General features: G+C 38.2%; 1 protein-coding gene across 1 annotated transcript in view; it reads right to left on the minus strand.

The window, feature by feature from the left end:
- The window catches only part of LOC127436756 (staphylococcal nuclease domain-containing protein 1), a 247121-nt gene that overhangs the window by 152502 nt on the left and 69499 nt on the right, over positions 1-25120 (minus strand). The window contains exons 13-15 of the mRNA XM_051691102.1: positions 24032-24142; positions 22425-22497; positions 20547-20688 (exon numbers count right to left, since the gene is read on the minus strand). Coding sequence (XP_051547062.1) covers positions 20547-20688; positions 22425-22497; positions 24032-24142 — 326 coding nt within the window. The remainder of the gene's footprint in view (positions 1-20546; positions 20689-22424; positions 22498-24031; positions 24143-25120) is intronic.

Consider the following 25120-nt stretch of genomic DNA (forward strand, 5'->3'; position numbering starts at 1 on the left):
TGCTCCTGTGGAGACAGAGGAAGAAAATGAAAAAGATTTAATAGAGAAAGACTGAAGACAGGAACACAGTGTATAATGACTTCAACTGAACTTGTAATAAAGGACTAGCAGTAGCAGGCAGCTGTCTGAGTGTCTACAGAGGGGTTTCTAAACGGGGTTACATTTTGGTCTGTTCTCACCTAAAATCCATTAGATCGCTTCAGAAGACATGAATTAAACCACTAGAGTTGTATGAATTACTTTTATGCAGCCTTCAAATGCTTTTTGGAGCTTCAAAATTTGTCACTATTCACTTGCATTGTATGAACTTAAAGAGCTGAGATCTTCACTTGTGTTCAGCAGAAGAAAGTAAGACGTACACATCTGCGATGGCATGAGGATGAGTAAATGATGAGAATTTTCATTTTTGGGTGAACTATCCATTTAACATTGAAATAAATAAGGCAGCTTTTAATAAATCATTCCAAGAACAATGTGGCAAACGTGCAAATGAAACTGCAAGCAATTTTTTGCACCAAAAAGATTTTTTGCTCCACAAAAAATTAATGCTCCACAAGTCTGTGTTTGTTTGTAGCTTGCTAGCCTGCTTAGCATTGCTAATTCCTCTACGTTCATCATTTTATCATTTGCCATTTTACCACATTCTTTGTTTTTTCCAGCATTTCTACTGTTTCAACAGTGTGTATATTACAGTGCACACCCGTTTTCTTTTCTTTTTTCTTTTCATTTTTTCCCGCTTGTCTACATCTCGCATTTCGACTGCGTGCATTCATTTCCTCCTCTGTGTTTTACACTGATTATTGCATCAATTTCAAACCTCTGCTGATCAGGAACCACAACAACAACAGCAAACAATTGTGTGAGGGATTCACATCAATCTCAAACCCTCGCCGCTCAAGAACCACCACCACAACAACAATTGCGGTAAGTCATGTCATCCGCTCATGTTTTACTTTGTGCATTGCATACCACGTTTACTATAGCTTCTTCCGTCGGCAGTGAGGGACATGTGATAAATGTAAGGAATTAGTCAGGCTGACGGAGAAGGTTAATGAGTTAGAGGCACACATCCAAACATAAGTGGAGGTGAGTGAGAAAGAGAAACTGGTAGATAATGTTACGGATGCGGGTAAAACAGCGAGCAATGCACACACTTTGGTTCCAGCTGTACAGCCTCCGCAGGGTGAATTGGGTGAATTCTCTGCAGCATACTTGTTCAGCAAAGCGACACCACTCTCCCTTTCCTGTTAGAGTTTCCAATCAATTCTCCCCACTCATTGATGCACCCACTGAGAATCATGTTGAAAGCACCCTTGTTATAGGAGATTCTATTGTAAGGAACGTGGGAATAGAGACTCCAGCCACTATTGTTAAATGCATTTTGGGGGCTCGGAAGTCTGACATCAGATACAATTTACAAGTGCTGGCTAATGCTAAACCAAGATTTTCTAAAATTGTTATTCATGTCGGCACTAACGATGTGTGGCTTCACCAGATGAAGATCACTAGAGATAATGTTAATGAGGTGTGTGAACTTGCAAAAAACTATGTTAGACACTGTAATATGCTCTGACCCCCTCTCTGTTTGTCGCGGTGATGCGGTTTATAGTAGATTAGTGTCACTGAATGGCTGGATGTCTGAGTGGTGTCCAGAGAATAGTAAAGGATTTAAAGACAACTGGAAGAGTTTTGGGGGTAGAACTGACATGCTAAATAGAGATGGACTTCATCCCTCCAGGGAAGGTGCTGCTCTCCTCTCTAATAATTTAGCTCATAGTTTTAAAAGTGATAGTATTTGACTAACTAGGGCCCTGGTCTGGAAGCAGATAAACGGGCTAATCCGAACGTCTGCTAGCTGCCTTGAGACGTCACACAGGTCACATAAACTATAACACAGAGACTGTATCACCTAGATATCACAGAGACTGTGTCTGTTTCCCGAAATACCAAAAACAAACCCCCCACTAAATAATTTAGAAAAAAAAAAAAAAAAAAAAAATGTAAAACTTGAAAACAACAAAAACAATTAAGATACACATCATATAGGTAGGGCTACTAAACATTAGATCTCTTTCAACCAAAGCACTAATTGTAAATTAAATTACAGATCATAGTTTGGATGCGCTGTGTTTGACTGAAACCTGGCTTAAACCAGATGAATATATTAGTTCAAATAAATTTATTCCCCAGGTTATTGTTATAAACACGAGCCTCATCTGAAGGGTCAAGGAGGAGGTGTTGCTATAATTTACAGTGACGTTTTTGGTGTTACTCAGAGGACAGGATATAAGTTTGAGTCCTTTGAACTAATAATGCTTAATGTAACACCATCAGATATAAATAAAAAAAATCTCTGTCATAATTTGTCCTTGCTACAGTATATAGATCACCTGGGCCGTATTATGATTTTTTTTTTTTTTTTTTTTTATCTAGTTCAGATCTAGTAGTTACTGTGGATAGAGATTCAATTGTTGGTGACTTCAACATTCACATAGATAATGAAAATGATGGGATTAGCATTTATCGATATTCTCAACTCTCTTGGAGTCAGACAAAACGTGACAAGACCAACTCATCGCCATAATCATACGCTAGATTTAATTCTGTCATATGGAGTTGATGTTGATACTATAGAAATTCTGCAGCAGAGCGATGACATCTCAGATCATTACTTCTTGCATTATCTGATTCTGCGATCAGCACTCAATCTACATCACACTATCGTTCAGGTAGAACTATTCTTTCAACCACTAAAGATAGCTTCAATAATAATCTTCCAGATTTGTCTCATATACTCAGTAAGCCAAAAACTCTAAGAACTTGATGTAAAAACAGTAAATATAACTAGTCTTCTTTAGCACTCTTGACAGTGTTGCCCACCTTCGATTAAAGAAAATGAAAGAAAAAAGCCCCGCACCATGGTACAATGATCACACTCATGCTCTCAAGAGAGCAGCTCGGAAAATGGAGCACAAGTAGAAGAATACAAAATTAGAGGTATTTCGCGGTGCATGAAGGATACAGGCGCTAAAAGCTGCCAGGTCAGCATATTTTAGCAAACTCATAGAAAATAACCACAACAATCCTAAGTGTTTTTTCAGTACTGTGGCTAAATTGGTTCGGAATAAAGCCTCGACTGAACCACATATTCCGTCACAGCACAACAGTAATGACTTCATGAATTTCTTTACTGATAAAATTGAAATCATCAGAAATAAAATTGGAATAATGCAATCGTCTGACACAGTACCTCAGAAAACAGTGTCTCATAATTTTCCTCACGAGCAACTTCAATCCTTGCTGTCATAGGTCATGAAGAGCTAACAAAACATATAGAAACATCAAAAGCCAAAACAAGTAATTTAGATCCAATACCAACTAACCTCTTAAAAGAGGTATTCCCTGTAATCTCAGAACCTCTCCTTAATATTACTAACTCCTCACTATCCTTAGGACATGTCCCAAGAAACTTTAAAATGGCAGTTATCAAATTGCTTAAAAGGAATAGTTCACCCAAAAATGAAAATTTGCTAATAATTTACTCACCCTCAGGCCATCCAAGATGTATCTTGAGTTTCTTTCTTCATTAAAACAGAATTTAAGACTTACAATACAATAGAAATTGTGAGCAGATACAACAAGATGATGTATTACGATTTTAATGGTGGAGAATGTTATTCAGACAAATAATCTATTATTTGTCATTTAGCTTTCTTATAATGGTTGACGAATGCGGCTAATTCCATTATAAACAGACATACTGTTCCCTATATTATAATGATGGAGGTACGCGGTACTTTAATCCGTAACGTGTACATCTACATTAACCGAAATTCCTACAACCGCTTCATCAGACACCATTTCTTCATTTTCTTTCAAACAACTGCCGATTCGAACACAGGACTATTGGATACCATGGGTAGTGAAGTATGTACTAAGCTGCCTTCAAAAACCAGATGAAGACTTGGTTGACAGGATGTTACACAAACACTGAATTCAGACATATTAATGGCTTCCTATCTCCATATATCCACTTTTGAAGGCAGCATTTTTCAGGTTTCTGACATTTTAAAGACTGTCATTACAAAGAGAAATTTCTAGTCAATGAAATATTTTACAGTTGAACATAAATAGGAAAAAAATTATATTAACTATATACATTTCTGTGGCTTGACACTGTGTGTTTACCAAAAATTTTCATGCCTGGAAATCATAATATTAAAGTTCCCTGATATTTCTAGGTTTTGGTTGAGAAACCTGATGCATTCATGCAGCTGCAGTAGGTGTCAGTATAAAGTCCAAGTCTTTAAAAAGTCTTTATATTGCACACCCCTCTTTTCTCCATATATTGAGGAATTACTGTAGTTCAGAGCTCTCTACATCTGTAAAAATATGTATGACTGATGCTTGCCAAGGCCAGACCTTAAAAAACAGGAGCTTTGGCACTAAAGACGAGAGAAACCCAGAGAACGCAGAGGCTCAGTAAAAGCACTCTGAGGCCTTCAATATCTCTAGCATGCAGAAAGAACAAGGCACTTTTCCTCAAGAGAATCCGCAACAAAGTGCAGCACTCACAGACAAGACACTTGCTCACTTAAAAAAAACCAAAACACACTCACAGCATGTATATACTATCTGCTGTAATGTGATTTACACAGGGAAGCTCAGTGTCACTGCAGCTCCTTTACAACTGAACCGCTCTCCAACATGACATTAACGTCAATCCATTCGCCATCATTGCTGCCAAAACAATGTGACGGCACTAGAGAATTGAGTGAAAATTGTTTGCATCTGAGAACTTTGTGTGTGTGTGTGTGTGTGTGAGAGAGAGAGAGAGATCCTGTCTCTTCAAATGGAAATGTCTGGACTTATGTAACCAAGCACAGTTTAGACTTTGGAAACCAATTTATCACTACACTTACCCACATGAGGGAGAGAGAGAGAGAGAGAGAGAGAGAGAGAGAGAGAGAGAGAGAGAGAGAGAGACATGTGCAGTCTCACATTCGATCATAAAAATACTTAAAGCAGCTTTGGGTTGTGGAAAGAAGGAATGAAGGAAGGATATGATGGAGGAAGAATGAAAGTAGTAAGGGATGAAGGAAGCGAGGAAGGAAATAAGGAAGGACGGAAGCATCAAAATGATCAAGTTTTTTATTAAAACAACCTTACTGATGACAGGCCAGAATATCTCATTCAAAGGTGTTCTGTCTGGAAGCTCTCTCTCTCTCTCTCTCTCACACACACACACACACACACACACACACACACACACACACAAATCAATCCATTGCCCTAAGCAGCACTGCAGAGTTGCTCTTTTTTCAGAGAACAGTAATTCACAGTAAGCTGCATTATTTTGGTGATGCATGCCTGCGAGCCATAGCATGAGCACGAAGCGGAGCGGTGTGACACTCCGCTCAATCCGCTCCATGCGCGTGCGCTCCGCTCAACCACTCATGGCCCAAGTGGACGCTCTGCTCAAGTACCACTCACCGGTAAAAAATGTTTGCTCAAATCCCGCTCAGACAAGAAATTTCTCTGAAGAAGGCTATACTTGTTTCCAGGCACGCACACACGCCCAAGCAACTGCCCATTTGCCCACGTGGACTGAGGTGACCCTCTGGGTGAAATACAGGCTATATGCCGACATTTATTCAACTATGAAATGCTTAGTAATGTACACATCTGAAACTATGTGATTGTATTGTCGTGTTTTAGTATATAAGACTTCACTGTTTATTTTGTACTGGTTTACAACGGCTGTTAGATAATCGTGTATACCGGACCTTCTTATCATTTGTACTCAAGTCAAACACATGCCATTGAACATCTTCAAATGATGCCATAACATTTGTTTTCAGTTCTAATTACCTTCATTTACATTAAAGGGGACCTATTATGCAAAATTAACTTTTACATGGTGTTTGAACATAAATGTGAGTCGGCAGTGTGTGTACACAACCACCCTACAATGTTAAAAGTCCACCCACTCCTCTTTCTTATATTTCTATTAATCAAAAAGTGTCTCAAAATGACTGGTTTTGGTATCCGCTCTAAAGTGATGTCACTTTAGAGCAGGCCATGCCCACGACTGGTGACGGACCCCACCCTATTATCATAGATCCTCCCCTGAGTGATCGACACACAGTCCGCCATTTTTTTCCGCGCTGGAGCAGTTACGGTGAGAAGAATAATGTCTCAGCTTCGTAAGCGTCATACGTGTTCTGTTGTTGGCTGTAAACGTGAACATAAGAGTCTTCATGTACTCCTGGCATCAGAGCCACTGAAGACGCAATGGACAAGTTTTGTTTTTGAATAAAATGTGCCCCAAAACATACCAAAATTTGTGTATGTTTGTGCAAATCATTTTACACCGGACTGCTTTGTGAATGAGGGTCAATATAAAGCAGGCTTTTCTAAATATTTGATTCTCAAGCATGGATCAGTACCAACTGTTCGTGTTCCAGCTTTATATCCTGAAGATGTAAGTATTGCACTTTATATTTTGTGAATGTTTGCAAATCGCCTTTCAGAATGTGCTTGTTACCTGATTCCACGGCTAATGCAGCTAAAGTTACCATTGTCTCTGATTGTATTCACGGAGACCAGAGCTATGTCGTTATAGCTTGTTTGCACATGACCTCACGTCACTGCGGCGTGAAATGCAGATGGAGGGCAGGAAGTGATTTTCTACATAAGAAGCACTATCACAAATTCAAAATGTCTATTTACGTTTAAATGTCAGTCATATTTGTTCTGATTTGTTGTTGCTATAGTATCCGAAGCACGAGCTGTAAAGGCACAGCCCTCTTCCGGAAAGGGGGCGGGGAGCAGCAGCTCATTTGCATTTAAAGAGACACACACAAAAACAGCGTGTTTTTGATTCCACCCAAAAAGAGGCATTTACAACATGGTATAATAAATGATCCGTGGGGTATTTTGAGCTGAAACTTCACAGACACATTCTGGGGACACCTGAGACTTACATTACATCTTGTAAAAAGGGGCATAATAGGTCTCCTTTAAACAAATCATCATACATGCCTCTACAAGTGATAAAACACATGAGCAGTGGTGAAGAAATTTGCTTACGGAAATTCACGCTTTTCAGTTTAAACTGGATCTGAGTGACACAACAGACCCAAAAAAACAATCTTTTCAACATTAAAGTTTGTTCGAATCGTTTATGGCAATAATGAAAACATGGACTGGTACCAGGAAATACAGGTAAAAGTAAAATTCATAATTGTTCTTCAGTTGTCTCCACGGAATGATTATTAGGCCACCGTAGATTTGATACATTAATACGTTACTGATTTATCAGACTTTGGGTCTGTAAATTTAAATGAGCAATTTATCATCCTAATTTTGTGTTCAGTTTTAAAGGGTGTATTAAGTTATCAAGAAAAGAGCAGTGAATGGTTTTCTCTTTTTCAGTATTGTTGCTTGATTAATATTCCCTACAATTTTATATGTAGGAATTGTATGCAATCTAAAGGACTGTGGTTAATTATATCATATAATTATTATATTAGTAAATACCATGTGCCCTTTTGTTTTCCTTGATATTTTTAAAGCAGCATAAAGTGAATCTGGACTTTGTGTCAAATGATCATGTGTTGTGCATTTGCTCTTTATATGTATAGCAGGGTTTAACCATGGATTTAACAAAACAATATCCGTCCTGCATAAAGTGAGATTTTGTCCATAATATATATATATATATATATATATATATATATTAGATTAAATCATGTTTAATGATCAAAAAACAAAAAATTAATCCATGAATTAGTGTCTTCGTTAAAGTTGTTTTTTTTTTCTCTCTAATGTAGGCTATAATCATTTATACCTTTTTTTCTCTGTGCATGAATGCAGCAAGCGATGTCGGAAGATGTTATCCGCACCCACAAATCTAGTGTTAGTGGGTTTTCATTTTTTTACGCTCCACTTATAGTTAAGGTGAGTATTTGGCTTTGGGAAACTGACTAGCAGTTATGTTTCATATAGATATCATATAGAGACTGTGTCTGTTCCCCGAACTACAAAACACAAACCCCTCACTAAATCATTTAGAAAAAAATTGATTAAGGTCAAAAATATAAACATCATATAAAGACAGGATTACTAAACATTAGATCTCTTTCAACCAAAGCACTTTGTGTAAATGAAATTATTACAGATCATTGTTTGGATGTGCTCTGTTTGAGCCTCGTCTGAAGGGTCAAGGGTGTTGGTACAATTTACAGTGACGTTTTTGGTGTTACTCAGATGACAGGATATAAGTTTAAGTCCTTTGAACTAATAATGCTAAATGTAACACCATTAGATATAAATAAAAAATCGGTCGTCTTTTGCCCTTGCTACAGTATATAGATCACCCGGGCCTTTTTCTGATTTCCTTGGTGAATTTGCACATTTTCTATCAGATCTAGTAGTTACTGTGGATAGAGCTTTAATTGTTGGTGACTTCAACATTCACATAGATAATGAAAATGACACATTGGGATTAGCATTTATCGATATTCTCAACTCGCTTGGAGTCAGACAAAATGTGAAAGGAACCAATCTCCATAATCATACGCTAGATTCAATTCTCTCATATGGAGTTGATGTTGATACAATAGAAATTCTACCGCAGAGTGATGACATCTCAGATCATTACCATGTCTCTTGTAGACTGCGATCAGCTAATGTTACTCAATCTACACCATGCTATCGTTCAGGTAGAACAATTCTTTCGACCACTAAAGACAGCTTCACTAATAATCTTCCAGATCTATCTCATACACTCAGTAAGCACTAGAAGAACTTGATGAAATAACAAAATATAAATACAGTCTCCTCTAGCACTCTTGATAGTGTTGCCCACCTTCGATTAAAGAAAATTAAAGAAAAAAAGCCCCATACCATGGTACAATGATCACACTCATGCTCTCAAGAGAGCAGCTTGGAAAATGGAGCACAAGTGGAAGAATACAAAATTATATGTATTTCACGGTGCATGGAAGGATAGTGTCTATAGCTACAGACAGGCACTAAAAGTTGCCAGGTCAGCATATTTTAGCAACCTCATAGAAAATAACCACAGCAATCCAAGGTGTTTATTTAGTACTGTGGCAAAATTGGTTAGGAATAAAACCTCAACTGAACCAGATATTCTGTCACAACACAATAGTAATGACTTCACGAATTTCTTTACTGATAAAATTTAAATAATCAGAAATAAAATTTGAATTATGCAATCATCTGTACCCCAGAAAACAGTGACTCAATTTTCCTCATGTGCAACTTCAATCCTTCGCTGTCATAGGTCATGAAGAGCTAAAAAACATATTGAAACATCAAAAGCCACAACATGTATGTTAGATTCAATACCAACTAAGCTCTTCAAAGAGGTATTCCCTGTAATCTCAGAACCACCTCTTAATATTATTAACTCCTCGCTATCTTTAGGACATGGCACAGTAGCGAACCTTCCCAGAAGTGTCTGCCCTTCCAAAATTCATCCAAGAGCACGGTGACAACTCATCCAGGAAGACATAAAAAAAGCCAAGGACAACATCCAAGGAACTGCAGGCCTCTCTTGCATCAATAAAGTTCGCTGTTCATAACTCCACTATCAGGAAGACACTGGCCAAAATTGGAATCCATTCTGCTAATGCAGAAGAACATTCAGGCTCGTCTGAATTTTGCCAAAACACCCTTTGATGATCCTCAAACCTTTTGGGAGAATGTTCTGTGGACTGATGAGTCGAAAGTGGAACATTTTAGAAGACAAGCGTCCTGTTACATCTGGCATAAATCAAACACAGGATTCCACAAAAAGAACATCATACCTACGGTCAATCATGGTTGTGGTAGTGTGATGGTGTGGGGATGCTTTGCTGCTTCAGGGTCAGGGTGACTTGCAATAATTGAGGGAAACATGAATTCTGCTCTCTACCAGAAAATCCTAAAGGAGAACATCCGGTCATCAGTCCATGAGCTGAAGCTCAAGCTCAACTGGATTATGCAGCAAGACAATAATCCAAAGCATAGGAGTAAATTCACCTCTGAATGGCTCAAAAGAAGCAAAATTAAAGTTTTGGAGTGGCCTAGTCAATATCCTGAATCGAACCCGATTGATATGCTGTGGCAGGACCTTAAACAGGCAGTTCATGCTCATAAACCCTCGAATGTGGCTGAACTAAAGCAGTTCTGGAAAGAAGAGTGGGACAAAATTCCTCCACAGCAATGTGAAAGACTGATCTCCAGTTATCGGAAGCATTTGGTTGCAGTTGTTGCTGCTAAAGGTGGCACAACCAGCTATTATGTTTAAGGGGCTAAAGGTGGCACAAACAGCTATTAAGTTTAAGGGGTCAGTTAGTTTTTCACATGGATGATATAGGTGTTGGATAATTTTTTACTTTTCTACATCACTGTATTTGTTGTCTAAAGGCCTATTTACACCAAGCCTAAATTTTAGGTGCGAACGTTTGTTCTGAAAGAGCTTTTGAATAGGAACAAATGAATCCTATGCCGCTAGTCCGAGAAATCGTCAGCAAGCAATCCAAAGGTTTTTACAGAGAGCACTTTTTTCCTTCGGACTGCAAAGAAAACGGACAGACCAATGAGATATGAGCTTTTTGTCATGTTTCCAGAGTTCCTGCTAATGTACAATCCAGTGCATTGGTGGCGCTAATCAAATGGTAAACCTCAGCATTGGACGCGTGATGCTGATGGGTTTACACGCCCCTGAAAATTAAAACTTAGTTGCAGTTCATGAACCCTTTGTACTACAAAAATAAACCTGGTCAGTTTTTGCAAGAACACTTACAATATATGTCCATGTTTCAGAAATATGCATAAATATGACACTGGAGAGTTTTTCTGTGTTCTTAAACTCATCTCATGCACAAAATCAATGCAAATATGCAGTAAATAAATATTATAGAAGCTGTAAACACATTGTTTTTAAAATATGTATGTAATGTGCTGAGACATTTTTATTATTAAATATTTATGTAACATGATTTTATCCTGGCATTAAAATAGCAGTGAGCTCGTAGTAAAATACCACTCATGCATAATATGATCTCTTGCATTATGGTCTGTGCAGTAAACCAGAATATGTTTGTAGAAAAGTACCGCCTACTGTAGAGGGGTGAAATTGTTTTTCATTTTATCATTTTGGTCTTGGTGTGATTAGACCTTTCGTCTAGAGTTCGCCTTGCAAATTCATCACAGATTTGGTGTGAACAGGCCTTGAGGTGTCTGTCTAGTGTTGACACTGACATGTCTATGGTGGTATCATACTAAAGCCAAACTTGATATTGAGCCAACCTAAATAAATGTTACAGTTTGAGTATGGATCTTTTTTTTTTCTCTCTGCAAATCAAGGGAAAAGAGGGACTAGAAATGGAAACTGGATATTTTGCACAACATATTTTAATCTGAATTGCCTGAAAAGAGCAGCATGGATCAATGTGTTGTTGCATGTGCACTAAACACTAGGCCACGGCTCTGACAGGACAAATAAACATCTAATTAATAAGCCTAAGGCCGTGTGTCCATCAAAGCGTTTTTTCCTGAGGCCAGCGTATTTTTTCAATTGTTTGCAATGGGAGTGCCGCATATTTAAAAAAGTCAGCAACGTCACGAGGTGCTGAGCATCTATTCCACGCTGAGCGCTGCATGCTTGCCGTTTTTTTTACTGGTCGCCGAGAGTTTAAAAAAGTTCAACTTTGGGAAAAATGCAGCGCTCATCACCGTCACTTTTAACCCAGCCGTCCAATCACAGTGGAGGAGGGGCGGCACAAATACTACACCAACCAACCGTCACATCCTACTTGTACAATGACTGAACAACAATGGAGAAGAAGTTTGCTGGTCTCTGAATATTCATGTCTGTACCAGATGAGATTCCCAGAATACCACAATATTAATATGAAAATAATGCTTGAAGGAACATTATGTGCTTCAGCGTTCCCTTCATCCAGAGCAAGGGCCAGAGCAAGTACTCTACCTTGTGCCGACATTTTTACATTCGGTACGTGTTGATAACACTATCTACGAAATTAGGTACTTGCAACACATTACTTCCGTGGATATTCCATATCATAGCAACCAAAGTGTCTCAGCTGAGAAAACGCTGTACCTCCAAAGCACTTTCAAGCGCTCCCAACTGGACATTTTCAGAAGAGCGCCTGGCATATTCAGATGGCAAAAAACGCTTTGGTGGACACAGGGCCTAAATCTGCCAAGCACAAAACTCTGCTACATATCCTACTTGCTCATACACACACACACACACACACACACACACAAACAAACAAACAAACATGACCGCAGGTTGGCCTCTTCCAGAGCACCTGAGCTCTGTGCACACTCAGAGCAGCTTATGAAAGTTACATCAGGACCAGAGATGCCCTGAAGAAGGACGCTCCCCCCTGCTGTGGCCCCATCTCACATACACCTTCACTGAAACACACCTCTTTGATGTCTGCTTCAAACATCTCCTCCCTCCCTCTTTTCCAAGAGAGGACTGCTGTCTTCTCCGGTTTTTTTATAGTGAGGCAGGAAGGAAGGACCCTGTCAAGGTGGGGAAGGACTCTGTTCTAAAATCAAACAAGTGATCTTTCCTTCTGATTGTAGCTCAGGAAGAAGAGAGGACAGGAGTGTATCGCAGGACATGGAGATGAGCAGCTGGTGGTTCACATACACTCCTAAAATATGAAAGTGCAACAGCAATGCGAGCGCGCCAAAGGTACATTATAAATTTGACAATTTCAACAACAATATCAAATTAAGTGTTTAAGAATCCAAACAAAACGCTTTAGTAAATAAGAAAACAGGCTGCAGCCGAGAGAGTGTTATAAGATGCCAAAAGGCCCTTGTCTTGAAGGCTAATGACCCTAGACTAGAGAGGAAGTCTTTGTAGAGGCACTCAAGGATGACTCACTATGCGTTTGCCAATGTTTTTATGATCTCTTGAATGAAGGAAAAGTAGACATTTTACTGCATTTCAACAGTTGTTGAAGGGGCATATTCTATAGTTTTGCAGCATTTTGATCCACTCATTTTCCATTCACTTATGGAGAAGAGCTTTTCCACGAGTGAGCCTAATGATCCTCGAACAGTGACGTTTACATGCTGATCCAGCTCCTTTACATGGTTATGGTATATTTTTTCCACTGTGGTACTGCAAAATCAGGATCGGAATGAACTGACTGGGCAATCGTGAATGGCCGTGTCACTAAAGCCATTCGACCACCACGGTTCTCTGTTCTGAGTACAATTATCGAACTGTGATGAGAAATTCGGTCCAGGAACGGTTTGTTATTGTACCTTACTGACCCATTTTCGAGTGGAAATGCTGCTGGAACAGTTACTCAACATGCTCCAAACTGTTTGGCCAGATAGCGATTCAGGTTTCTCAAACCAAAAAAGGTAATTACATTTTTCATGGCCATTTTCCACTTTCTCTCTGGCACTTACAATTATTACGTTTTTGCTACTGTACCTTTAAAAAAGTCTAGAAAAGTAACCTCTGATATGATTGTCTAACCTCTGTCACACTGTTGTTGATCAGGTAAGGTCATGTTGCTGAATGCTGAATGTTGATGCACACACTGTTCTGAAGTCAACCATTGCAGCTACTCTAGTGTCTATAAAAGGGCGTTGTAAACGTTGAAGTATATCTACACATAAACTCCTTTTTGAAAAAAGTTAAGAAATTTCTGTTTTCTGTGTCCTTTCTGGTACATCCAAAGCGTGCTGACATTCACCATCAGCAGTGATTCCCCATAAAGCTACACTATTTTTTTTTTCCCGATGGTAAAACACTTTCCTTCCCCCAAAACTGTAAACACTTACAGTAAACACAGACAAACAATTTCAGTCGGACTACAACAATAATTTGTCTTTTTAAAATTATGTAAATACTTCAGTCCACCTGAAATCGTACCAGTCTGTGTTTGGTGAAGTCAGACTAACGGACCTTAAAAATGGGATTGTGGCTTGAATTTGTTAATCGTGCGATTGTAGCACAACAATGTTAATTGGACCACAACAGGCCTCGCCGTTGTGTACATGCTCTGAAAGACAGAGGTGATGCGCAACCATGTTTTTAACCCAGAAGTCAAACGTAACACAAACAAGGTAGAGGTATATTATTCAATTACACATTGTGTTATCCATACTTAGATACAGACAGTAGAACAACTATGCAAATTATGTTGCTCAATAACAACGGTGCTTTGAGCGGTCCAAAAGCAAATTTCTGCCCCTAATAATGGCATGAGTTTGAGGTAGGAAAACCTTTAAGAAAATTTTTTTGGAATGCATAAAAAACTGAATTACTTCGCCACTAACGTCACAGAACATTATTAATAATCAGGACTATAATCACCAAAAAATAATCACCATTTTAAAATAAATTCCATTAAACACCCCTGGTCTTCCACTGGTTGTACAGACACATAGTCCTGCCCCAAACTCACACCACTGGTCAATCCAATGTTGCGGTGTCTGGCTGGACGGGTCACTAATACAAACAGAGAAATGAACTGATAGCACCACAGAGACAGTGTTACACTTTTAGGTGAAATCAACCAACTAATGGATCGCTTATAGTTGACTATGTGTATTACGCTGGGATACGAGAAAATAAAAAGTAAAAATCGGAAAAATTACACATCAGCTTAAAGCTGAAGAAGAGCTAAAGTTTTGAAAAGTGTTGCAGTAGGCTACGTGTTTTAGTCCCCTACAAGTCATGAAAGAGAATGGTCAAAATGATTCATCTCTTACTGCTGTAGGAACACTGAATCAGGCACTACAGCAACATCTGTTGAAGCACTACGGCATCACGAGCAACATGTATATCACTGGTCCTCTAGGAAAAGAGATATTTAAACAGGAAACTAAGCAGAAGGAAGGAAGCGAGCAATGAAGCATTTCTGCCCTTTTAATGTGATAACCTTTGCTGGCGCGCCTGTGGGTGCAGAGCTGTTCACCATAGTAACACTAATAGGGAACGGAGTGCAGTAATGGAAGGCTGAGTGACAGCAAGCACGCCTGTCTCTCTCTTGCTCCCTTTCGTCTGGGCTTTGGCATTGTCTGACCTTTCAACCACTCAAAGCAGCCTGTGTTCTACACTCTAATTTAGCACTGAGCTCATTCATGCAATGATTATGTGGAGAAACTGACTGTCTATATGGACACAATTACACACACAGATACAAAAATGCAATCTACTGATGAGATGTGATGGGGAAGGTATTCCTTTGTGTGAACACACAAGCTGAAGTGTGTGTGTTTATTTTTTGTTTTTGTTTTTTTGCGATAATAAAATACCTTCAACGTTCATTCAACCAGTATCACAGTTTTAGGCTGGGCTATCTGTTTTTCGACCAATAGGAGAGTGTTGAGGAAAGCTGTTTGAAAATAATTATTTTCTTTGAAGCAATCCCTGGACATCCCCACAGGGAGAATTTGTCAGGTTTAGCTAACACCTGGAGACGATTTTGTCCACAAAGTATATCCAAGTAAACAAACACAGAGCTTAAAGATGGTGATCGGGGCTTGTACACATATAGATGCTGGATAACCCCCCTATTCTCTAATTCTTATCACACACATTCATTCCCTTAAGCCAAACATCACTAATATCTGTAACACAGTGATCAACAAAGATATGAGACCTGGACATGTACCGGATAACAATACTGGGTTGGGGGGAGGCCTGCAGGTAACACACATACTACAATGAGTTTATGGTGTACTGTCCTGTGAGTTGCAAAGTCAATAACTGCATGAACAGCTTCAAGCTCTTTCATATCTTTCACATATACTGAAGTGTATTTCATAGCCAGTGGTGCTTTCATTCTCTTCCTTTTTCTGACAGAATAATGGCTTACAAACTCTGAAACACTAGAAACATAAGACAGAGATATGCCTGGAGACTAGAGCCCAATGCTCATGAGGCAGTGGAAAAAAATGGGGATGACTTTTATAACAACCTTAAAAGTGATGCCAAAAAAAAAACAAAAAAATATTTTTTAACTATTTGCTTTGACCATAAAAAAAAAAATAAAAACCTTAAAGCTAAACTATGTAAACCCAGCAAACACATCACTTATCACATATCATTATAAATATAAAGAGAAGGAAATAGTGAGAGAGCAAGAAAGATGAGGTAAACTCAGCTGATTAACAGATCACATCAGAAAGTAAAGAGATACTGATAAGAAAAATTAAGGGCAGAGCGATAAGAAAAGGATTTCTGTTCAAAAACCCTCACAGGAAGATGGCTGGAAAAAAATATTACAAAAGGAACAAATAGAGGAAGGAACAAACAAAGGAAGACACACGGGAAGAAATTACCAAATTAATTGAAATATCTCAAATGAAGATACGCACAATTAAGCACAGTTGGGGTGGAGGGTGTTTGTTCTCCATTGGGGAGAAAGTAGGGACAAATAAATGGAGGGATAAAGGAATGCAGAAATAGATGGGCATCTCTCCACAATGTTATTAGGGTGAATAATTAGACCGGATGGTGAGAAGACAGAAATAAACTCCTCAGAAATAACAAAACAAGCCAGTGGCTTTAACCTTTTCTGAGCGATGCGGACGGAGGTGGACAGTGGGTTTGAGGATGCTGATGTCGAGAATTATAAAATATTTTCCTAAACTTTACTAACCGAAATCGGGGAAAAACTTCCATTTTTGATAACTTGCAAAAAAGTGGAAGTCAATTTATTAAATAAAGCTGGCCCAAAATGTTTGTTTACACTACATACAAAAGCTTGTGATATTCTAGTGGTAAAGAAACTGGAAGAAAAAACAGAATCACCCCTTGGACCCTTAACAGGACAGTTCACCCAAAACTGAAAATTCTCTCATAATTTACCACTTATGCCATCCCAGATATGTATGACTTACTTCTGCAGAACACAAATTAAGATTTTTAGAAGAATATTTCAGCTCTTTCGGTCCATACAATGCGAGTGAATGGGTGCCAAAATGTTGATGAACCAAAAAACACATAAAGGTATCATAAAAGTAATCCATATGACTCCAGTGTTTTAATCCATATCTTCAGAAGTGATATAATACTGTAGGTGTGGGTGAGAAACAGATTAATATTTCAGTCTTTTTTCTTTTTTTTTTTTACTAGAAATTCTTCTCCCTGCCCATTAGGGGGCGATATGCATGAAGCATGCGAATCACCAAAAACACAAGAAGAATGTGAAAGTTAGTCGAGATTGACTGAGCAGAGGAGGATTTATAGTAAAAAAGGACTTAAATATTGATCTGCTTCTCACCCACATCTATCATATCACTTCTGAAGACATTGATTTAACCACTGGAGTCTTATGGATTACTTTTGTGCTGACTTCAGCAGATGAAATTCATACACATCTGAGATGGCATAAGAGTGAGTAAATGTGAGAATTTTCATTTTTGGGTGAAATATCCCTTTAAAAGAATCAGTGCACTGAAAAAAAAAATTTTTTTTTGTAATTCTAAATAGTTCACCCAAATATGAAAATTCTCTCATCATTTACTCACCCTCATGCCATCCCAGATGTGTATGACTTTCTTTCTTCTGCAGAACACAAATTAAGATTTTTAAAAGAATATCTCAGCTCTATAGGTCCTTACAATGGAAGTGTAGGGTGGCCAGAACTCTGAAGGTCCAAATGTCACAAAGGCAACATTAAAGTAATTCACAACTCCAGTGGTTTAATCGATGTCATCTGAGGTGTTCCAAATGGTCTTGGGTGAGAACAAACTAGGGCTGCACGATATATAGAATTTATCGAAATATCGCAAATGTACATATCGCAATACACATCGCAAAGGCTTGTGATAACGGAATGGTATTAATATAGTAACATTCAAAGCGACGCAGATAGAAAACAGAGATTAAAATACTGGAGTCATATGGATTACTTTTATGATGCCTGAAATATTCTTCTAAAAATCTTAATTTGTGTTTTGCAGAAGAAAGAAAGTGTGGTATGGCATAAGGGTGAGTAACTGATAAGAGAATTTTCATATAAATTGGATAATATTTTGTCAATAAATGTCCATTTCAGCTAGTCTGAGAACTTTTACCTTTCTACTTGTTCATGTCCGGTGGCATGCACAACCATTCAGCAAGTGATGGTTAGCTTCTAGCCTTTTCTCTTTGCTTACCCTTTTTGCGATATCTTTCCTGTACTTTTGCTGATTAAAAACCAGGGGAAAAAGCAGTCCTAAAAACTGGATTATGCAATCATCCTGCATAGCGCACTTGCTCCAATATTTACTTCTCACGCCATTGCCAGCTGACATATTGGTTATGTGCATTCAAACACATCTATATATCACTGTCAAAATTAGAACCTGAGGTGGTGAGAATGGGGATTGGCTGCTCACAGTGTTGATTAAAGGTCAAAGGTCACAGGTGCTCCACTTTCTCCCTGATGTGCAGGAGTGATATCTGCACCAGCCCAGATTCTCACATGTACCCATAAGCATGTATGTCCACACATCTCACAGACATACACTCAGATATGGTGAGGAGAACAGATGCTGAGTAGCAAGACCTCACATCTAGCTACTGTGACACTTGACCTTGCCTCAGATTGAGCCCTTCAGATCCCCATCTTGCCTTGGGGATGTCAGAGACTCAGAAAGACCACTGCACGAGGATCAGCTTTTAAGACCTCACAGAAAACACCAGCCTCCGCAGGTCAAAAGAGAAGGACAAAAGCTATTGAATCAGAAAACTCCTCAGGCAGAGAATCTTGAGGAGTAAGAAATCCCTCGCAAAAAAGCAACTCCCCAGGAAGCTTCAGGCAAAGAAATGTGAAGACATATTTTAAAGGCATTGGGGACTGACTAAAATAAGCAATGCCTATTATATAACAGTAAGATGGATTAATTGGACGATATTTTGCTATTTTAGCTGATAACCATGTTTCAAATTTTTAAGTGAACTTTGAATAAAGAATATAAAAATATTGTGTGAAATACTGTGTGTTCATGTAATTTCAGTAATTGTGTGTTCATCTCTTTTTCTGAATTTATAAGGAATATTCCGGGTTCAATACAAGTTAAGCTCAATCGACAGCATTTGTGGCATAATGTTGATTACCACAAAAATTAATTTCGAATCATCCCTCCTTAAAAAAAAAAATAGGCACTTACAATGGAAGTGAATGGGGTCAATCTCTAAAAGTTAAAATACTCAACGTTTAAAAAATATTGCCACAAGACGTACACAATATGTGTTAACATGATTTTAGTGTGAAAATCACTTACTAACCTTTTGGTGTTAACTTATATCAAATTTTACAACTTTGTTGCCATGGTGGTGTAAATCCTAAAATGACCATGAACTAGAATTTAAACACCTTTACAGCTCAAATAATACACAAGTTTAACAAAATAATTAATGTAAGTAGTTTTATAAATTATAAGCTTCTCATTTTCTCAATTTGTGGTAATTAACATTATGCCACAAATGCTGTCGATTGACCTTAACTTGCATTAAACCCGGAATATTCCTTGAAATTGTGCTATGCATATTATGTATTTCGGCAATAACTCACCCTGCTCTCTGGATATCGATATCGGCCATTGAAAAAGTCATCGGTTGACCTCTAGATGCACTAACTTACCAACATTTTTGGGTAGCGTTCAAGCAGCTGTTTTCAAAATAGCGTACCCTTTTCAGTAATTTGCTATTTTGTCCAACAAGTAACACTGTAATCACGCACACCACTTAAGAATGAGGCATGTAGCATTAGGAAGTCAGTTATTTTTTGGTGTTGTTCTGTTTCGCTGTTCGTTTGGGTGGTTAATTTTAATGACCTGGTTTAAAAAAAAAAAAAAAAAAAAAAAAAAGATTCACTGATTTATTGGAATCATCACTCAACTCTCAACACTCAACACTTTCTGGAACTCCCTGCATGGAATTTTATGTATTTTTTATTTTATTTTTTTGTAGCAAAATACATATTTTGTTAATTCTATCATTTATCAATATGTTTGCAAATCTGTTAAATTAGTAAATTGTTTTATATTTTATTTATTTATTATTAGTATTATTATTATTTGTTTGGTGTAAAATTCTGTAGTACTGTATAATGTTTGATAAAATAATTCATCAGATATTTTTTCTTCTTTTTAAGTGAATTACATAGTTACATGATTTATTATGGAATTTGTATAAAATGTATTATTAATTTAAAATATATTGTCCTCTCATATAGCGTCTAGTTTAGCTAATTACATTTAAGAGTTAGAGTGACTGTATTTGAACTATCTCACATTAAGAATATTTTGTAAAGCTACAGTTTTTAAGTAATACACACACATACTACATAGCACTTTAATAGGGCGCATGAAGCGTGTGTAAATTACTAAGCCTTCTCAGATCACTGCTGGAGAATTGGACCAAACAGAAATTGTTAGACTGGCGGTGTAACAGTGGTTAGCTTTGACACTGTGGTTGTTATGTGGTCACAGATGGTGGCATAGTCGACAGGCCAAGGCAGACTGACACTTACCAGCAAGTAGGAAGGTGATGAGACAGGTCTCTTTGGGCATGTAGAGCTTGAGTCTAGAGCCACTGAACACATACTCCACCACAGCTTCAGAGCGGCCTGCTCTCTGCAGGAACGGCAAGAACTGTTTGGCTTTTTGTGTCTCCTGTGCAAAAAAAAAAAAAAAAAAAAAGAAAGTGAGGGAGAGAGAACCATCAGTAATTTACTTAAGTGGTATAAATTGTGCCATAAAAATATTTAGACAGGAATCACAGTCGCAGGAAACAACACATCAGGAAACGTTTTTTTTTTTTTTTTTTTTTTTTGCATTGTATATTTAAACAGAATGGGAGGCAGCACAGCGATACCTCTAGTCATCCTAACCTTTACGTGGCCACCTCGAATGCATTAGTCTGGACACTTGCTGATTTGTAATTGGATAAAAAAAATTTAAAAAAAAGTGACAGGCCAGGGGAAAATAACAGTCAGTGAAACTGTGAGCAATTCTGGGACAAGGACAGGTTTATTTCAAGAGTGTCCTGTGTAAAAGTACAATTGCAAAATTCAGAGTGGCAATCTCTAAGGTTTGACAGGTGACTGTTTAGTGTGTGAAGAGACACTGCAGACTTCAGTTTAAATATTGCTGCTTCTTGTGACTCACCAAAAGCACACCAAAGCCACCCACAGCAGCTGGAGATACAGCCATGACCCACACAGAGAGAAAGAGAAAGAAAATGAAATGGAAAGGAGAGAAAAAAAAAAAAAACACAAACATCCAAAAGACAAATGGTCCCTTCAGACCAACAACATCATCCCAATCCAAACGACATTACTCTGACTGTCACTCATATAACAAGGAAACCTCGTTTCTGGATGAGAAATGAGAATGTTTCTGTTTGAGTGCGACACACTCTGTTCTTGCACTCTAAAAGCTTCCTACACAAACTTGGGTATAAATTACGTCCCAAAACTGTTCTCAGGCAACTGCCGTACACTTCATTAAAACCTGAGGAGCTCATTCATAAACGAGATATGAGAGAGCAAAAGAGAGGAAGGAGATAAAGTTGAAGAGAGGTGAACAAGTCAGCGGCTGTTAAACATCAGATGCTTCACACACTCTGAATAACGAGCTTGTCACCACGTCATCCGCCGAACGACATTTATAAGTGGAGTAAAATTTAATCTTCATTTGGTGGCCAAAACAGGATTTTTCCCCAAAAACCACTCTAGAGCTACAACTGTGATGATTATATTGGTGGAAAGACTATTTTAGAGGGCTGTTCATTAAATTAATGTATAGGGCTGTAATACAGCAATGAATCAGCTGTCATAGTACAAAAGTTTTAGCACCAAAGATTCATAAAAGAATTCTGGAAGCAGCATTCAGAACACATTGACCAGGATTACATGCACATGATCATTTGGATATGGAAGTTAGCTCGCTCTTCATTTTAGCAAACAGGTTAATTTGTTTACACAGCACTACCAAATCAGAATAGGACCATTGATTTTATTAAACTGATTAATATTCATGTGCATCTAATTAGTCATTTTCATGGGTCAACCTCAGACCCAGAAGGAATCTACAAACTTTAATCACATTTTCTGCACTGATTGTGGGGAAAATTGGTGGAATTCTGCAGAATGGCTTTAAATTCTGTAAAATTTGATAAACCGAGCTATTGCTATTAGTACTACACTTTTATTGGTAGCTTAAAAAAAAAAAAAAAATTCCATAATATTTAATATACACCCAAAGGATGTGTAGAACTTTGTAAATGACAGGTGTTCCAATTCTGCTGAAATATGAGTTCTGTGTATGCAGATGCATTTTTGGGCCTGATTATGCTTTTGGTATAAAGTCAAATGTCACAACAATCAGTTTCCAAAACATACACTTACCCCTGAAATATCTGCCACTCTGTGAATGGGCACCTCTTTCTTGCTGTGAAGTCCTTTTCCATTCTTGATCGCCCTGCAATGATTCAAGCAGTCAGACACATATTCAGGGTCGCCAAATAACAGAGAGAGCATGCACCACATAAAACTATTCCTGCCCTAGCCTGAAAAACCAAAACTTAAATCGACCCACCCATTTATCTGTCCCTCACACCATTTCTAATGTCCACCGATTCTTATGAGCAATCCAGGCCAGTAGCTCTCATGCATTACACATGGGAATTGTAATGTAGTCTGCTCTGCAACTGAATCTCTAGCACCACGGCAAAATAAATGATATTTTACTTGAAATGTGAGCTTGTGAGTCTAAATTAAACGTGGCGAGATAGAGTGTATAACCCTAGTGCAAAATAACTCCTAAACGACATGTTTTCTTCTGCGCTGTGTTTGTTGCCTCCCCTACAAAACAGATTCATGATAAAATGACTCTTATGAACAGGTTCTTTTAAAGAATCGCTCAAAACGACTCACCACCTCACTAGTTATTGGTTTGAATCAGTCTGACGAATCAGTTGCCAATTAACAATTGAATAAAAGTACCAAGTACTGAACCGCAAGTTTACCTTCAGTCATGTCTAACTCAAAATGAAGCAAAAACATTTTTTTTTTGTTTGCATTTAAAGGTTTAAAATAAAAATATTCAACTTCAAAATGTTACAAATATATTATAATAACAGCAACCAAATTTCAATAATAATAATAATTAAAAAAAAAAGTATATATTTATATAATTTTACCAAACCCCCGCATCAAAAGCAGAAATCTGTAAGAAACAACGTCTGCTTGTGTTCGAGCAGAACTGGAGCTCAATGTAATGTAATGTGAGTGGTGAAGTCTGCGGATTACACTGGATATGGAAGAAATGAGCGACAAGACTTTGCCTCTATGGCAGATGTATCGGTGGCTTTAGCCTCCCTGGTGTCTAATCACATTCAGTGAAAGAGATAGAGAAAGAGAGCAAGAGAGAGAGAGAGAACTCGTGCTGAGGTTGATTTCTCAGAGGATGTAGGGTAACAACCAAAAACTCAGCTAAAAATAAATTTGAGACCCGCAAACCTCCAATCTCCGCTTGCTCTGCAGGGAAGCATTACCCAGAGAGAGAATAAGAGAAACAGGGGGAAGGACAAGGAAATAGAGAAAATGTGTGCGTGTGTGTGTTTGTGTCTCAAAGTAACACCAAAAGTGAACAGAAATGAAAGTGAAAAAGCAGCAAATAAGCAGAAGCAAATCTCTCTCGTTGCCCATCGATCGCAGACCACAAGATCCAAATCTCTTTCATTACAATAAACCGCACTTGAAACCCCTGCACTGCAAATATATATATAATTATATTCGTAGACAAAGAATAAAAGAGCCATGCTTAGTTCTGGCGGTTGAGGTATGAGATCTGGTACTGATATTGCCTCAATGAAATGAGAGCTAACCAGACAAGCCATGACTTATTGCAATGAACAAAAAGGCCCCATTTCACAGATGGCTTCTCTTCTGAATGTGTGGGAATGTGGTCTGCATTTGTTCACTGGTGATTGTATTTTTATGGTTTGGCTTACCTTGCCTCTGCTGCCAGTAGCTCATCATAATGAGAAGATCTTTGATCGTCGTCCTGGCGATATCGGATCACTGTGGCAAGACCTTTACTGACCAGAGCTTCAGCAATGTTTCTACAATGAAAGAGTCAAAACAGAGTCAGACAAGGTTTCCAAGAATGCATCTTTCTACTTTTGTTTGGTTCTTTAAGATTGGGATTGTCTCAACGACTATGTTTACGTGGAAACCAGAAAGTGGCTTATTGTAAGAAAGTGGAATATTGCAAGAAAACAGCGTTTCTGTTTACATGCACTGTTTAAGCACCGTACTCTTTACTTTTTACCACCGCAACGTAATTTTCCTGAGATGCTTGTGTAAATAAAACACATGGGATCCGAGGAAGACTTTGCTATTTTATTCTCCATTGCTTATCTTTATTTCCAGATATTCCAGAGTTGTTGCTATGTTTGTTTCCTTGACTAATCGCAACCTGCAGGAATTGCGGTGCAATAGTGGAATTTCACTCTTACATAAAACTCCTGCATATATGCGGAAGTTAGGGACAGTCGATATTTTGCATTTGTGTGTATAAATGGGTATTGTTTATAGTTTGTGATTTTCCCATGTACTCCCAGAAATTCTGAATACTTTCCACTGTGTTGGCATGTTGTTGGGCTCCATCCTATGACGTTTGTTATCTCTGTCTTGTTCCACGCACGCGCTCTCTTCAAACACCCATCAGAACGCACTTATGCATTTACATGACCACATAAGCCACGTTCTCTGAGAGAAACCTAGGTGTGTTAAACAGCTTTCTCTTACTCCCTTAAATGGCATAAGGAAATCACCGTTCTTGCTTACATGATGTTTCAGAACGCCACTTTCTGCTAAATCCCTGAATAAACAGTTTTCTTAAGTGCATGTAGTCAATGATGAGGCTTAGTAGAGCTCGCATTCAAATGTCTTTTACAAAGAGGGTACCACCCAACTGATCAATCCAATAGTTAGAGCTTTTGGTAGAACTTGAATCCAATAAAGATAGAGTTTGTTTCGTATGGTTTGTGTGAAAGCAGCTTTCCGAACTGTACCGCTCGAAAAATGTTGGCATGGAT

Source organism: Myxocyprinus asiaticus, chromosome 47 (genome assembly GCF_019703515.2).
Source record: "Myxocyprinus asiaticus isolate MX2 ecotype Aquarium Trade chromosome 47, UBuf_Myxa_2, whole genome shotgun sequence".
Lineage (NCBI taxonomy): Eukaryota > Metazoa > Chordata > Actinopteri > Cypriniformes > Catostomidae > Myxocyprinus > Myxocyprinus asiaticus.